Source organism: Bombus fervidus, chromosome 5, assembly GCF_041682495.2.
Source record: "Bombus fervidus isolate BK054 chromosome 5, iyBomFerv1, whole genome shotgun sequence".
Lineage (NCBI taxonomy): Eukaryota > Metazoa > Arthropoda > Insecta > Hymenoptera > Apidae > Bombus > Bombus fervidus.
In genome coordinates this window covers 15,816,950-15,832,586 of record NC_091521.1, presented here as the reverse complement: position 1 = coordinate 15,832,586, position 15,637 = coordinate 15,816,950, and the positions used below count along the sequence as shown (strand labels likewise).

General features: G+C 33.6%; 4 protein-coding genes across 4 annotated transcripts; all 4 read right to left on the bottom strand.

The window, feature by feature from the left end:
• Positions 1 to 348: 348 nt before the first annotated feature.
• LOC139987441 (odorant receptor 13a-like) lies at positions 349 to 5,404 on the bottom strand. Its single transcript, XM_072003700.1, has 11 exons — positions 5,225 to 5,404; positions 4,757 to 4,856; positions 4,564 to 4,686; positions 3,899 to 4,054; positions 3,768 to 3,812; positions 2,534 to 2,849; positions 1,565 to 2,045; positions 1,219 to 1,318; positions 1,014 to 1,136; positions 752 to 907; positions 349 to 656 (listed from the first exon to the last, which is right to left on the bottom strand). Exons 1-11 carry the CDS (start codon positions 5,368 to 5,370, stop codon positions 603 to 605), a joined length of 1,800 nt encoding a protein of 599 aa, XP_071859801.1. The 5' UTR covers positions 5,371 to 5,404; the 3' UTR covers positions 349 to 602.
• Positions 5,405 to 5,418: 14 nt separating this feature from the next.
• On the bottom strand, positions 5,419 to 6,839 carry LOC141445768 (uncharacterized; the record flags this gene model as incomplete). Its single annotated transcript, XM_074111735.1, has 3 exons — positions 6,715 to 6,839; positions 6,153 to 6,419; positions 5,419 to 5,711 (listed from the first exon to the last, which is right to left on the bottom strand). Coding segments are annotated over exons 1-3 (576 nt in total), but the record flags the coding sequence as incomplete, so codon positions are not given.
• Positions 6,840 to 8,666: 1,827 nt separating this feature from the next.
• Positions 8,667 to 14,948, bottom strand: LOC139987440 (uncharacterized). The gene is made up of 9 exons (XM_072003699.1): positions 14,669 to 14,948; positions 13,999 to 14,449; positions 13,680 to 13,779; positions 10,736 to 11,018; positions 10,046 to 10,496; positions 9,735 to 9,834; positions 9,510 to 9,632; positions 9,274 to 9,432; positions 8,667 to 8,723 (listed from the first exon to the last, which is right to left on the bottom strand). The coding sequence occupies exons 1-9, from the start codon at positions 14,946 to 14,948 to the stop codon at positions 8,667 to 8,669; spliced, it is 2,004 nt and encodes a 667-aa protein (XP_071859800.1).
• LOC139987173 (odorant receptor coreceptor-like) lies at positions 13,177 to 13,604 on the bottom strand. The gene is made up of 2 exons (XM_072003130.1): positions 13,487 to 13,604; positions 13,177 to 13,409 (listed from the first exon to the last, which is right to left on the bottom strand). Exons 1-2 carry the CDS (start codon positions 13,589 to 13,591, stop codon positions 13,227 to 13,229), a joined length of 288 nt encoding a protein of 95 aa, XP_071859231.1. The 5' UTR covers positions 13,592 to 13,604; the 3' UTR covers positions 13,177 to 13,226.
• Positions 14,949 to 15,637: the final 689 nt, after the last annotated feature.

Sequence of the window (15,637 nt, the reverse complement as noted above, 5' to 3'; positions counted from 1 at the left end):
CTGTCATATTTTCACTTAGGGTTTAGGTAGTTCCAGAAGTCTATGTAAGGGCAGTCTTTCCCTGTGAGCTGTAGTGATACAACGTATAGATAGCTCTACGTGACATATCGCGTGCTCTTCATCCGTATCTTGTGGTTTTCTATGTTATGTTGTACAAGTGCAAATTTTTTTTATATTAATGGTAGCAATATCATTGTTTTCTTATAATTTTAATATATATAATATAGGATGCATTTTTTTATTTCATATTTTTTCCTTGCAGTAAATTAAAACGGTGAAGTGTAAACGACGAGGAAATAATCAAAAGCAGAATCTTTGGGAGACGTGCTACTTCTACGAAATGTGAGTTTTATGGCCAATTCAATTTTTTAATCGTTCTACCAAAAGATTCTTCCAATGTGTGTGCAATTTCTTCGGACAAAAGCATTCTTATGGAGCAATATGAATCGTAATATGAACCTTTGAACGGATATCAAAATATTTATTCGACAAGTAGCGTGATCTTATGAAATGCTCAGTGTACTGTGTTTTTTTATTTTTTCTTCCAGATACAAGAACGAATATATTTCAATAATACGATTATGTTACTTTTCTCCGACCAGTCAATCTTTCATGGCTAACAATACTGAAAGGTATCCAGCAGACGTTTTTAGAACCTAACAAAATATCATTGTCAACTCTTCAAATCTATGTCTAAATGTGTGTAACAGTCCATTAGAAAATAATTTAGATTCATGATCGTTTGACTCACAGCATTAAAGAGTTCGAGGGAGAAGGGACTAAATTTTCCAGCTGTTATTTGAAACGATACTTTCGCGCGACATATTACGATAATTAGTGAAATGGCGTTCTTCGGTGGTAAATTGTACCAATCGCACTCGTATGCCGATTGTCCAACACCGGTACTCTGAAAGTAAATATTGTATTAGGGCGTCTGGAGCGTTACTTTTGCGAGAAAGAAATTGAGATTTCTTTCTTTAACAAAATTTTCCATTTATATATAAATAACTCACTTCCCCTAGAAGCATTTCTCCTATATAACAATAAATGAAAAGATGCAGCATAGTATAAATTACGTGTATGATGAAAAATATCATTCCAACTATTGGTACGTCCGCTTGCTCCTGATCTACGGACTAAAATGGAACGGAATGTACATTATGTAGCAATTTCTTATCTCGTGGGATAAATATCAATGCAATATTAACTTCAGCATACAGTTATCATACGATATCCAGTAAGACAAAACATCGCTGTGCAGATTATAGTCTGAACAAGTAACGTGAGATTGAAGCAATCTTCCACGATCACGGCAAACCTTAGATCAGAAATGCTTCTTTAAATCATAATTTAATTAAATTACCGTTTTGCATTTTCCATTTTTCTAAATTTATTAACATTTTCTTTTCTTTAAGCAACATTTATTCTTTGTTTTATTTATTTATTTATTTTTCTTTCTTTTCTTTTAAATAATTGGCGAGAGAAATATATCTTCCTTTAAGACCTATTTTGATAAACATTTTAATAAACATTTTTAGTTCACTAATAGATCGTTTGTACCAACCTAGATAACAGATTGTGCCTGTTCACAATGAATCCCAGTCGTTCATGGAATCTTGCGTAATTATTATCCTTCTTCGTCGTGTTAGCTAGATCCTCGAGTGCCATTCTAAGAACAGTTAATTGACCGCACAAGTGTAACACAAGAACCGCAAGGAACGTGTCGAAGCAAGAATAGCATATCGCGGTTAACACCGTGCCCATAAACTGCCCCAGCCATGTAATCTCGAAATTTGGACTTTTGCTGGTGTCGTAAGGGAACGTGGCTGGATGAAGGAGTCCTCCTAGATCGGCTTCTGACGCACTTTGCATATTACTCCAAATTTGTAGCGATATAAAAGCGAAAAGCATGAGATACGTTAGAGTAGAACAGACTATGGATATCATTCGACTAATTTTCGCGTTCTTTAACATCGTTTGACGATCTTCATTTGCTATTGGCTCGGTCCAGTCGTCGAACATTTGGCTGAGTAATAGCGTTAGGGCTAAAGAGATATTAATTCTTATATGTATATTATATTTGTAGATATCGCCACATATTTTAGAAAAATGTTAATGGGTAATTAGGAGAAGCATCAGTAATTAGACCCTTGTGTTTCTAATTAGATTAGCTCACGAATGGCCTAATATACCTACTTGATATAAGTATGTGTGTATTTTGAAATTAAGTCTTCATACGTAATAATTGATTTTACATATAGATACTAAAAGGAATAGAAGCAATTCAGCTTGATTTAGAACCTTGAAAGATTAATCAACTATGGATATTTATGTATTTATGAGAAATTTAGTAAAAATCCATAGAATGCACATTCATGCGGTTACATAAAATATTTCTTGCAACATTTCAAGGGTGAAATAAGTCTTCGTTTAGACTCCATTTCTTTGATTAGGTAGATTTGGAGAAATAAATATATAAGTAAATATATATAAATATAAACATAAGTGTAAATCGTAATATCGGTATAATTACCTTTCTTATAGTATCGTAGAACGATCTGCTTAATCAACGCAAAGGCGATCGGTATATTAATCGATAAGTTTTCGATTACTTCGTCCAAACTAGTCGATTTCAATATCAGATTTGCTGTTTGTGGTGCACAGATGAAAGTAAACGTCACAATAGTCGTAAACCAGAATATTATACCCGAAAGTAATCGTGATCCTCTTGATACTTTTCTCGGTTCTGGCCACACACCGAGTAACGTCAAGTTGAAGCGATTCCATCCCATTGCAAAGTCCATTTTTTCTTTCGAACGATACCTCTCGTAATTTTGAGAACGTAATAATTATGAATATATTGCAATTATTATCAATTATAATTGTAAACAATCGTTAAATCGTAGCTTGGACGCATTTAGAAAAAAACATTGTATTTATGGAACTATAGGAGGGCTGTTATTAAATTTAGAATTCGGTACTTGGAATTATAGAATACTACGATTCGTTTGAAGAAATAACGAATTTTTATCTTCCACAACTGTGGAAATTGTGTTACTTGAATTATATTTTCGATAGTGTACAAATTTTAAAACGAGTCTTTTAAAAAATATCAATGAGTCGCAAATTTCAAAGTTGAAATTTTCCACCGGTTGAAAGGATTAAATCGTCTGGATCAACGCGACGTCTCTGTTCTATCTGTTTCCTCAGCAGGGATATTTCGATAACTGAACCTGCAGATTACGCGCAGGGCTTTCGTGTCGCTCATTATGCATTCACAATCGTGAGGTTGAAACCTTTCTCTTGGAACTTTTAATAGGCGCAATCTGGAAGTTTGCGGAGCAAAACAAACCATGCAATTTCGAACTCTTTCGGTTAGCCGACAAGATCGAGGACTGACGAACCGAAATATAGAAATTTTATTTTCCATAAACTGTATTCTCTGTGAAACTTTGTCTTCGATAATTATCTTATCTATCAGCCAGCAAAAGAAACTTTGCCTCTATTCGAGCGGAACTCGAAGCTCGAAGCTTTTACTTATATCGCGGATTTTCTTTTTGTGATGTAGAGAATATTCACTTTCTCGGTTAGTCTTGCGTTGTAACGTTTAATACGATCAAGTTTTACATGCGGTATCGTGATATGTCGTAACTGTGATAACACTTCGCTGAAACAATTATAAATGAACAATCGTACAGGTCAGGGTACGTATTCTAAAGATGAGTCTGTAACTTGACTACGAACGAACAAGTCTAATCGTTATTTGCAACTGTTAGTAACACCGAAAGGTATCCCATCGCTGTTTTTAGAATCTAAAACAAGATTTAAGTGATTTCCTCTCTTTCTGTGAATTATGTATTTCGATAGTTGTGGTTAATGAATTGGTATTTGTACATACGGTACTGAAGAGTTCCATAGAGAAGATACCAAATTTGCCTGCAGTCAAACAAAGTGGACGAGTGGACCTGTACATGATGAACAGAAGACATTTGGTTTCAGGAGGTGAGACGTTGTACCAATTCGATTCGTACGCGCAATTGCTCATTTCTCTACTCTGAAACCATCCAAAGTAATTTTTCTACTTCTTTCACGAACCTCTGGTTTATTCGTTTGTTTGCCAAGCACCGATGAATTAAACATAATTATAATTATCTTGACGTTCGTGAGATTTTCGTTAAAACTATTTCTGTGTGTGTGTATTTCTTTTTTAATATAAGTTATAAATCAAGATACAGCTGCGTGTGTCTATTATCTCTTCAAAAACATGATTGTAAGATGATTATGTATCTATTCTATGATTATTGAAAGCACTGTGTTCACATTTAACGTTTTTATTTTACTTGGACAATGATAAATTGGTAACAAGCGATGCTGTAAAAATTTAATCTATTATGGTTCCGACTTCATGGTTTATAACGCGATTGAAATAATAGTTGATTTTTGCGGGATGTGTCAGACATTAATACTCGATGCACGATTTCAAATTTACAAGGAGCATGAGACCGGATCTACCATAACTCAGTTATGAATATGTTGATTACAGTGACCAGAAGCATTACTTACTTGAATTAGAAGCATCTCGCCTATGTAACAATAAAGATACACGTGTACAAGGATGAAGCAGACGAAGAGGACAAAGAAAACCAGTTGAAAGTTGAAGATTCCATTTTCGTTTTTAATCAATACCTGGTTAATTTGCGTTATCACTGTAATCTTACAACCATGAAGTACGAAGAATATAATAAACGTAACTTACGTTGAAGAATAAGAAACCTTGAAAGCATATTTCGATGGTACACAGTAACATCTGTAGCAACAATAGCGTGCTAAAGCATTTTTCGATCGTCTCTGCAAGCCTTTAATAAAAATGTTTACCGAGTTTAGTGTTTAAGGTTGGAATATTAGAAAATGAAATATTATAATATTGAAATACTAGGATACGGAAAATTTTAAGTATTGGAATATTAACAAATGATTGCCTTGGAGCACGTTAAGTATTGAAATATGGTAATATCAAAATACATCATGGTATTGAATAAGAATTGAGATTATCATAACATAAAAGGAAACTCAAATTTCCTAATAGTGTTCTTAAGAACAAAATAATACGCATTCAATACGTCAAGGAATATCCTTACAAAATAGTATTCGGATCGTTTTAGAAATCTGTTATATAATAATCTAATATATAAAAAGCTAGTGAATATCGAGATATGTTATTCACCAATTCAGATGCTCGTGCTTGGTAATAATCCAAACCAACTCCTTTTGAAACTCATCTATGCTTCTATTTCCTTCGTCGCCGTCCATCAATCTTGATAATTTCTTCCTTAAAATTTCAAATTGTCCACATATATGCAGGACTAACATAGCGATAAAAGTGTCGACAGTGGTATAGCAAATAGTAGCTGAATATCCGGCAATTACTTGAGCAAAATTGGTCATTAACAATATCGGTATTGGTCGAATGTTATAGGGAAAATATCCAGGATACAAGCTCAAACGATCCTGGTTTTCATGTAATCTATCAGAAAGATAGACGCTAATAGATCGAAGGCTTAAATATGCGGTGACCATTGTGAGAGTTAATATCGAACACCAGACGGAAATAAAGTTCGCAGGTTTAGCCATCTTCAGCATCGCTGCCCTTCCTTCTTCCGTCTTCGCACTGCGCCAGTCATCGTAGAAAGACTTCATGATAGGTTTGAAAGCTTGAAATATAATCTAATTAATTTGTTAAATGGCCTATTAACTCGTATCACTTGAATATGTAAACAGCAAGATTTTTGCAAGATAACACCACTAAAGGACAGCTTTTATATATATTGACAAATCAAAAGACCTTACCGAGTTTTTAGATATAAGTAACATAATATCAAAAAAATTAAAATAATATAGTCGCTAATAACCAAGCGATTGATGTGATTTAAATATCAAAAAAAAAAAAGAAGAAATCTATAAAAAATGTAAAAGATTCCAGTGCAGTTGTTTCTCTTAAATTCAAAGTTTATTCTTTGCCCTTATTGAGGGGACTGGGAATATTTCCAGAACAAAATCGTTGTTCCACGAGAAACGTGGATCCCCGATCTAATAGAATTTAAGCGCGCACCATTGTAATTGTTTAGTAGATCGTTTGTCCTCTCTATACGTACAGTCTTTGTAGTACCAAGCGAAGATCAGCTTTATCATCGCGTTTATACCAGGAATATTAGCTGTTGACAAATTTTCTGTCACCAACTCAAGATTCCCCCATATGAAAAATAGGTTCGCACTCTGCGGTCCAGTTCCAAATATAGTTATTATGGACAAATAAAATAGAGCCTTGAAATGTGACAATCGTTCGTCAGTCCTTCCCGGTTCTGGCCAGATGCCAATTAGTTCCATATTCCAACGATTCCATCCAATAGCTGTCTTCAATCCTTAAAAGTAAACGAGTTCGTGGAAAATCTTACGCTTATTGAATACTAGGAGATATTAAAATTTGTTTAGAATGATTATATTTCTTCTAATAAAAATTAACTAATAGCGAAAATTCATGTTGCATATCTTTTATAAATATATAGATAATTCTGTTAACTGAGATATGTTGCAACTCTTTTAAGTGAAATTGGAATGTTATTATATAATTTATTTTTCATTGTATTTTTCTTTTTAGGTATCCCATGACATATCCGAAGATTAAGTAAAATTCACAAAAATAATTAAAAATGGTACCTGCATCGAAGTCCATTAGAAGTAAACACACGCGAGCTGCACGATCAAACGACTGTCGCGAATTTCTCGTTCTTTACACGAAAGAAAAATGCCTGCTCCTCTTGGTACGTGAGAAAACACCTCATGTGAAAATGTTACAACTTCCAAGTAGTACGTGCAAACTTCGAAGTTTCGCGTCTACGGAGATAGACAAATTTTTTTAATCGTCTTCGCCTGCTAACAAACTGTCTTTAACTTAACCACTTACTGGATACTTTCTACCTTCATCGTTGAATAATTGATTGCCTTTATTGAGAAACTTTTACCATGGAACATACTACGTTTTTATTCGTATTTATGTGTTACCTAAATTCGATGCGAAACTCCTTCACATTTGTAAACGGAGGCTTGTTCACAGTACATGAACAGAAGTAACGTGGAACATTTTTAACTAACTTTAATTTACTTCAATCAATTTCAATTTCAATTATTACTGTGGTTCTTGTATTTTTCGTTCCTCGATATTGTTTTTGTTTCAACCGGGAAATAGTGTTTCAGTGTTTTAAGAAAATCTATAGCATGTAAATGAGTCGAGAACACATACATATCAATATTATATGAAAACAAATTGGATCAGGAAAATATGAAACAAATGGAGGTTCATTTGATAATAAGAGTAAGAACGGATCTTCTTAATTAAAAAGATAAGATAGAAAATTGTCAAAAAATGAAAAAAGTTGTCGTTATATATAAATAATTTTATATAATAACATTAAATTGCACACAAACATTACTTTTTGCACACATCACTGTAATATACAACATTCAATTATATTGAAACCTATATCACCACGAATTCGTTTGCATTCCAATTGAATAAAAATTTCCACATTTGTGCTCTGATTGTAGGTAAATGTCGAAGACGTCAGTAAAACCAAAAAACAAACGGATCTCGAATCACTCGAATCGAACAATACGGCGAGTGCTATCACTGACCGCAAACTCGACGATTTCTCAGTTCCAATTTTCTCCAAGGCTAAAGACAAGGGGCAAGTACACGGTTAGCCGAACCTAGAGGAGGAATCCAAACGGTAAGTTCTTCTTTAAACGAACATATTTCTCAGCTTTGTCTTTTTTTCGAAGGAGAGCAGAAATACCACGTTATGTGTATTATCCATAACATGAATTATGTGGTACCGCAAAATGCTAATGTCAACCGACTAAAAAAACCTCCCCTTATACTCTCCATAAATGCTTTTCATTCTGCTTCGACATAATTAGCGTATTACTGGTCTGACCTGAAGACACAGAAAATCATATCCCCGTATCACACGCGTGACTGTCATTGCCTTGCATCGACGCACGAATTTACAAACCAAGCATAGGGGATGCGAATGACGCGCTAGAACCTTCGCCTAACTTGCGTACTCACCTGACTACTGTCACATCAGACCACATAGCTGATGTGTGTGTTAATAGTTTGGTATAAAATGGGTACAGCAAAAGAATTTATGCATTACGAGTACATATATATCGAGCATGATCATAAATTCGTTGGTGTAGGTTCCAGCAAGAATTGTACCAAGCTTCACTAAAGTACACATACGTATATTGTTTTGCCAGCAAACCGGCAAGCCTGCTCATTTTTATCTGTACGCGTCAAAGCAAAGGGTGGTCAATTTTTCTTTATTCTCAACAACTGTGATAGGAAAAATGTCGATCTGCGAAAAGAGGGAAAAATGATGTTTTCAAGGTTTCTTGAGAAGCACTCGTGGTCTCGAGGAATCTTTTCAATAATTAATAATTTTATTACTTTACACAGTGTCTAATTTTGTTGTCTCGCCATTTAAATTCTCATTACTTTGAAATATAATTTATCATTTAGAGGAGTATACTAAAATATTCTTTTTGTAACGCTTCTTTCATCAAGCTGATGGACGGTTGTAAAATTCACAGATGTATCGGATCGTCTATTATTTATTTTTCATTGCGTATAGAACAGAAACGTACCCCATCGAGGTTTTTAGGACCTGAATACAAAAAAAAAATATTACTCTGTATATGTTTATGCAAATGTAAGATATTATATATGTGTATACATATTTTTGATTATTATTCATCTTCACACTCCGGATAGATGATTTGTATTACATATTTTTGTAATCTCTGCTCATTTCGAAACTTGTTTGAGAATATTGTTACATCTAAAGGCTTGCACACATATACTTATTTCATATCTAAGCTAAATTTTAAACATATAGGGTGTTCACGGATTTATTAGCCAGCTCTTTTCTTGGTATTTTCCAAATCGTTTGCATTAGAAACAAATAAACAGGAAAAAGTTTTACGGTTTTCTATGATCAATATAATAGCGTATATCATTTTTTTATACTTGCAGTATTTTTCTAGAAACGATAGTGATACGCAGCTTTTTAAGCCCGTCGTCTCCACAAATCGCTTCAGATGACATAAAAAGACATGCAGCAGTCCATTTAAAGGATCGAAAATTATCTTCATTTCCGAAAAAATAGTACACAAAAATACTACCTCTAAATTGTATTATAACTCGTTTACACTTACTTGACAGTAAAGCGCAAAAGTAAAGGAACAAAATCTGCCTGCTGTAATTTGTAAGGGTGAAGACGTGGCACGGCACATAATAAGTACAAGACATCTTGCATTCTTCAAAGGTAAATTGTACCATTTGGTGTTATAGGCTATGTTAGCTATTTCTGTACTCTGAAAAAGTTGCAAATTTTAATAATTTCCCACCTCTAGATACGACAATTCAGTCATTTGTCTTTTTTAAAATGTACCTCTGCTGCTAGTTTTTCTCCCATGTAACAATATAGGAACAGTTGCAACATAACGTAAGATACGAATATTAACAGGAACGAAATTTGCAAAATTATGTGTTCCATTGTATTCTCTCCTAACGACTGCATATTAAATTATGAGAAAAATGATATATTATTTTGTGATACTTTTTGAAATTTTTTTCAATGATTTACACTTGGACAAAGGTATATTTTTCATCGTACCGTAATAACTTGGTAAAACTGAGAGCATATCTGAATGGTGCAGCTCAGCATTTGAAGCAGAAGCATCAGGTTAAAGGAATCCTCTATCCTTCCCGCGAACCTTAGTTGTACGCATGACAAGATTAATAGTTAATAGATAACAACAATATGAGTTTAAAGGTTGAGACGAAGAAAATAAAAGACGAACATACAATGGTTTTACATTGATGAACTTTGAAAATTAACATGCATACGCTTATTCTAATTTATTCTCCTCGCTGGATATATTTCATAGTATCTTCAAGAAAATAACAATTTTTCTTAATACAAACCTATTTATATATTCATGCTTTTCGACGATCTTCTGCATCTTTATTTCTATATTTTTCTTATCGTACGAATGAATCTTCCCTAAATCTTGTTTCAAAATCGAAAGCTGTCCGCAGACATGGAAAATCAGTAGGACGACGAGAGTATCTACAGTTGTGTACGTATTCGCTGCATAAATAGCAGCCATGTATTGACCGATCATCGTCAATTCGAAATTTGGACTGACGCTAGTGTTGTACGGAAAATAGCCGCGAAGGAATAGTGTAATGTCGTTGTTTTTCATGCTAGACAATCGTGCAGGCACAAAAGCGAGAATTACGACGTTGACCATCAATGTGCTTCCTATTGTGATCTTTTTAGTGATCCTCGCGATGTTCACCATTGTTTCTCGTTCCGTATTATTCGTCACTGCGTCCCAGTCATTGGCTATGTATCTCAGTAGAGACTTTAACGCTTGGAAGAAGAGGTAATGGTAGATAGAATATGTCTTAATGGATCTTTCTTGTGTAACAATTAGAATAAGATTAAAGAATATTTTAAAATATAGCGTAAATAGATAAGGGAATATGATAAAATAGTACAGTGCAATGAGACTTATAAGCTGCATATTTGGCAGTATTTTTAATAGAAAAAAAAGATAAATCCATATTTGTTGTTTATTTTGTTGTTGTGTAATTTGCTGAAATGCTTACGTATGCCGTTGATCCAAACAGTCAGAGTCTTCATAAGGGAAACCATGACGGTAATGTTAGTCGATAGATTCTCGATCACCAGATCAGAGTCACGGGCGATCATCGGAAGGTTTATTGTTTGTGGAATACATGCGAAGCACAGCATTATGATACACGGTAATAGAACGAGATAACTGGAAGATCGATTCCATTTCCTCTCCTCCGGCCAGATACCCATAAACTTCAGCAGGTTGTAATTCCAAGCGTACACATTGTTTAAATCTACCATAAATAGGTACTCTATCTATCATAAATAGGTACTTAAAAAATAATTCACAGTCGCAAGATTAAATATGTCATATTTCTCTTCCACTATCCGTAGTATTATCTAAAATTATAGTCTCCAGTTTTAGTTATTTTGTATTATTTTCAATTATTCACTTCTTATTTTCAACGATTAAAGTGATAAAAGAGAAATTTCTGCTAATGCCGCTGGTTTTTACCAATATTTATTAGGCAATATGTGAAATTACCTCGTTGGATATCCATAGAGGCCCGTTTTCCCATAACTGAACCACCTGCTCTCACGTTCAAATGCTACTCCAACGGTTTCCTCAGCGCGCGTCCCCTTCATGCGCATTATGATATCAATTATTCGTGAATGCGTAGTTCAGCGTCGTTCTCAACTTTATGTTTCAGTAAGTTGGATCTGTCATTATAGTTTGACTGTTATAAGTATGTATTCATCTGTAATTATTCACAACCTCCTCCACGATACGAGGAAATAAAAGAGAAGCTGGTGATGCTTGCGCTTTTGCAGCTTTCTTACACTATACTACGCTCCTTTCATGGATGTGCATCAAGTTTGCAAGTGAACAAATTTAATTCCATCGAGCAAATTATCCATCAATAATTACGATTATTATTGGAAATTAATTTAAAGAAATATACTAAAATATTCTTTCCTTAATACTTCTTACATCATGTTGGTGGACAGTTGTAAAATCCGCTGAAGTATAATTCTATCGTCTATCGTTTATTTTCCATTGCATGTTGCACAGAACACAGCCCGTCGAGGTTTCTAAAACCTAAACACAAAAATAGGTTGTTTTGCATATATTTATGCAAATGTGAGATATTACACATATATATAAGGGAGTGTCGTGTCATGTATGTAATATGTAATACCGATCACTCTAAGCATTTTTGTTATATTGAGGCTAGTGTCGGCAAAAATCACAATTTAAAAAATGTGTTTGTTATACAAATGGACTTAATAAAAGGAGTGATATTAATTTTGTGAAACTCAGTATTTAGAATTGACAACATTTTCTAATTTCATTTCAGTTGCCAACAGATTGAACTTGATAAAAATAATTTTATGTGTACTGGTCGACTGCTGATTAGTTGGATGCTGGACGAGAAACATGTGGAAACCTTTTAAATTGTAATATATATAATATACAAAGAAAATTGAAAAGTTGGGGCAAGTAATTACAATTAATAGATTAGGTATAGTATACTTAATAAAAAAATAGTAAAAATAATTTACTTACCTGACAAATAAAATATCAGCACCATAAAGAAAAACTTCTCGCATTCGGAATATCAATATACTCGTTTAATATGTTAGAACAGCGAAAGCAGTAGAACAAACAATATGATTCCGAAATATGTTGCACAGAATCGTTATATTCATTTTTTAGTTCAAATAAAATTGTTAATATCTGGTGAAAGAAGCTAAAATTAATTTTGGCCGCTACTTTTGGCCCTACAGATATCTATTTATTTTTCGGCTTCGCAGCTCGAAAAAAGAGACTTGGACTACGTATTTTTCAAACTCCCATTCAATCCTATATTTCTTCTGGAGTATCGTCGCATCTAAAGACTCGTACATATATTATCACACACATAAAAAAATTACATACGCCATTATGTTGCTTATAAATAACAGTAACATTTGTTCCTTGTTCATTTTATCCTCGCATTTAACGTTTACGATAAAAACGCTGTCTAGAAATGCCATGAACACCGTGTACATATTTTTTCATCTCTTAATCTATATACAATATCGCATATCTATTTTTTAATTTAGTTCGGTCTCTATATTCGTACTATTTTTTCTTCTACTATATCCATCTCTCTTAATATACTAGAATGTAACTCAGCATTTAAATTGCAAGATATTTTTGCGTCTTTTACACAGGATGTGTTTCAGAATTTGGTACCTAAATTGTATCGATATAATTCTGAGCCTGTAGTCAGTGCTGCTAGAATTGATCAGCAATTGAACAGCAATCATCTAATACTCGTCTCAAACAGGATTCTTGTATTCTAAATTTAGAACTTTTATGGTGTATCTCAATGAAATGGAGCATTTCTGATAAAACATTTTTCACAAGGTCATAATCTTTGTTGTGTCGACAATTGACAATGCGTTATAAATTGGTCACTGTAGATACTTCGCAATTTATGACAGAATCGTTAAGAAACTTTGTGTTCGTAAATCGTATTAGAACTCGTTTACACTACTTACCTGAGAATATAGCGCTAGAGTAAACCAACAAAATTTGCCTGCTGTAATTTGTAACGGCGAAGATCTGGCACGGCACATAATAATTACAAGCCATCTTGCACTCTTAGGAGGTAAATTGTACCATTCGGTATAGTACGCCGTGTTAGCTATTTCCGTACTCTGAAAAAATTGCGAATTTTAATAATTTCTCATCACCGAAAACATCAATTAACTAATTTGCCTTTTATAAAAAGTACCTCGGCTGCTAGTTTTTCTCCCATGTAACAATATAGGAACAATTGCAACATCACGTAAACTACGTATAACAACAGAAACGTAATTTGGAAAATCATGTATTCCATTGCTTCCTCTTCAAATGACTATAAATTAAATTATATCAAAGCTGATGTATTTATTTTAGAAAATTCCTTCATATTTTTATCTTCGTACCATAATGACTTGATAAGACTGAGAGCATATTTGAATAGTGCAGCCCAGCATTTGAAGCAGAAGCATCATGTTGAAAGAACTCTCTATCGTTGTCGCGAACCTAACATGTACATACGACATGATTAATATTTGCTAAACGGCGGCTAAATTATGCAATTACATGTTAAAACAAAACAAAACATAAACATACAGAAATTTAAAATCGATGAATTTTAATTTAAGATATTAATATTTCATGAATACGTTTATTATAATTTATTCTCTTTACCGTGTGGCTTTCTTACCATATTCGATATAAGAATATTTTTAGAATACCAACCTGTTAATATATTCATGCTTCTGAATAATTTTCTGCAACTTCGTTTCTACATCTTTTTTATCGTACGAATGAATCTTCCGTAAATCGTCTCTCAAATTCGAAAGCTGCCCACAGACGTGAAAAATCAACAGGACGACGAAAGTATCTATAGCTGTGTAGGTATTCGCTGCATAAACAGTAGCGACGAATTGACCGATTATCGTCAATTCGAAATTTGGACTTATGCTAGTGTTGTAGGGGAAATAGCCACGAAAGAACAGTGCATTGTCGCTGTATCTTATGTTAGATAGTCGTGCAGGCAGAAAAGCGAGAACTACGATGTTAACCATCAATGTGCTCCTCATTGTAGTCTTTCTGGTGATTATCGCGATGTTCACCATTGTTTCTCGCTCGGATTCGTTCGTCACTGTGCCCCAATCGTTGACTATGCTCTGTATCAGAGGTCTTAATGCTTGCAAGAGAAGAAAATGCCAGATAGAGTACGTCTTGAATGTTCGTTTTGTGAAACAATTAGAATAAGACTAAAGAATATCTTAAAATATCATATAAATAGTTAACAGAATATAATAGAATAAAGCAATAGAATAAGATATACGAAGTGGATAATTGACAGTATTTTTAGTTAAATAAACACGATAAATTTATTTTTCTTAATTTTTTAAATACTCACATTTGCCTCTGAACCAAATAACTATTGTCTTCATAAGCGATAGCGTGATGGTAATGTTAGTCGATAGATTCTCGATCACCAAATCAGAGTCACCCGCGATTAACGAGAGATTAACAGTTTGTGGAGCACATACGAAGCATAGCATCATGATACACGGTAAAAGAACGAGGTAACTGTAAGCTCGGTACCATTTCCTCTCTTCCGGCCAGATACCCATAAATCTCAGCATGTAATAGTTCCAACCGTACATATACTTTACGTCTATATCACTATCTGTCATGAATGGGTACTTAAAGATATTTCAGAACCGTGAGATTAAATATACCTACAATTTTTCTTATTCACTGCCTATAATATTATTTTAGAATATAATCTTCATTTTTCTCGTATCTTAAATCTAAATTATTATCCAATGAATAGTTCTGGGCAGTCAAATTTAATATACAGTATTTCTTTTTTCTTTATGATATATTACGTAAAAATATAAATTTCCTTTTTTTTTTTCTTTGCCTTTTGTATATTAGTCTCATTTAATTATTTATTTATTTGAAACAATTAGGATATTTTGTAAATTAATTTGATAAAACAAAAATTCCTGCAGGCACTGCAATTTTTTTCGAATATGTTTAATTAAATTTGTAAAATTGTAAAATTACCTCGTTGGATATCCATAGAGGCATTTTTTCCCATAACTGAACTACCTGTTCTCACGTTCGAAAGCTACTCGGACGTTTTTCTCAGCGCGCGTCTCCTTCATGCGCGTTATGATATCAATTATTCGTGAATGCGTAGTTCAGCGTCGTTCTCAACTTTGTCTCGAAGTAAGTTGGATCTATCATTACAGTTTGGTTGTTACAAGTGTTCATCTGCAATTATTCACAACCTCTTCCACGATACGAGGGAATAAAAGCGAAACAGGGGAGGCATTGCGTCTTTACAATATTGTTAACTCGGCACTACATTCCTTTC

Coding starts and splice junctions, on each gene's coding strand:
- LOC139987441 (XM_072003700.1), bottom strand. CDS start 5,370: ATGTTAGTCCTGCATATATGTGGACAATTTGAAATTTTAAGGAAGAAA. Junction 4,857..5,224: donor AAGCACGAGCATCTGAATTG/GTGAATAACATA, acceptor TTTTTATTAAAG/GCTTGCAGAGACGATCGAAA. Junction 908..1,013: donor GAGAAATGCTTCTAGGGGAA/GTGAGTTATTTA, acceptor ATTTACTTTCAG/AGTACCGGTGTTGGACAATC.
- LOC139987173 (XM_072003130.1), bottom strand. CDS start 13,591: ATGGAATACATGATTTTCCAAATTACGTTTCTGTTGTTATACGTAGTT. Junction 13,410..13,486: donor GAGAAAAACTAGCAGCCGAG/GTACTTTTTATA, acceptor CAATTTTTTCAG/AGTACGGAAATAGCTAACAC.
- LOC139987440 (XM_072003699.1), bottom strand. CDS start 14,948: ATGACAGATAGTGATATAGACGTAAAGTATATGTACGGTTGGAACTAT. Junction 13,780..13,998: donor AAGCATGAATATATTAACAG/GTTGGTATTCTA, acceptor TGTACATGTTAG/GTTCGCGACAACGATAGAGA. Junction 9,433..9,509: donor GAGAAAAACTAGCAGCAGAG/GTACATTTTAAA, acceptor CAACTTTTTCAG/AGTACAGAAATAGCTAACAT.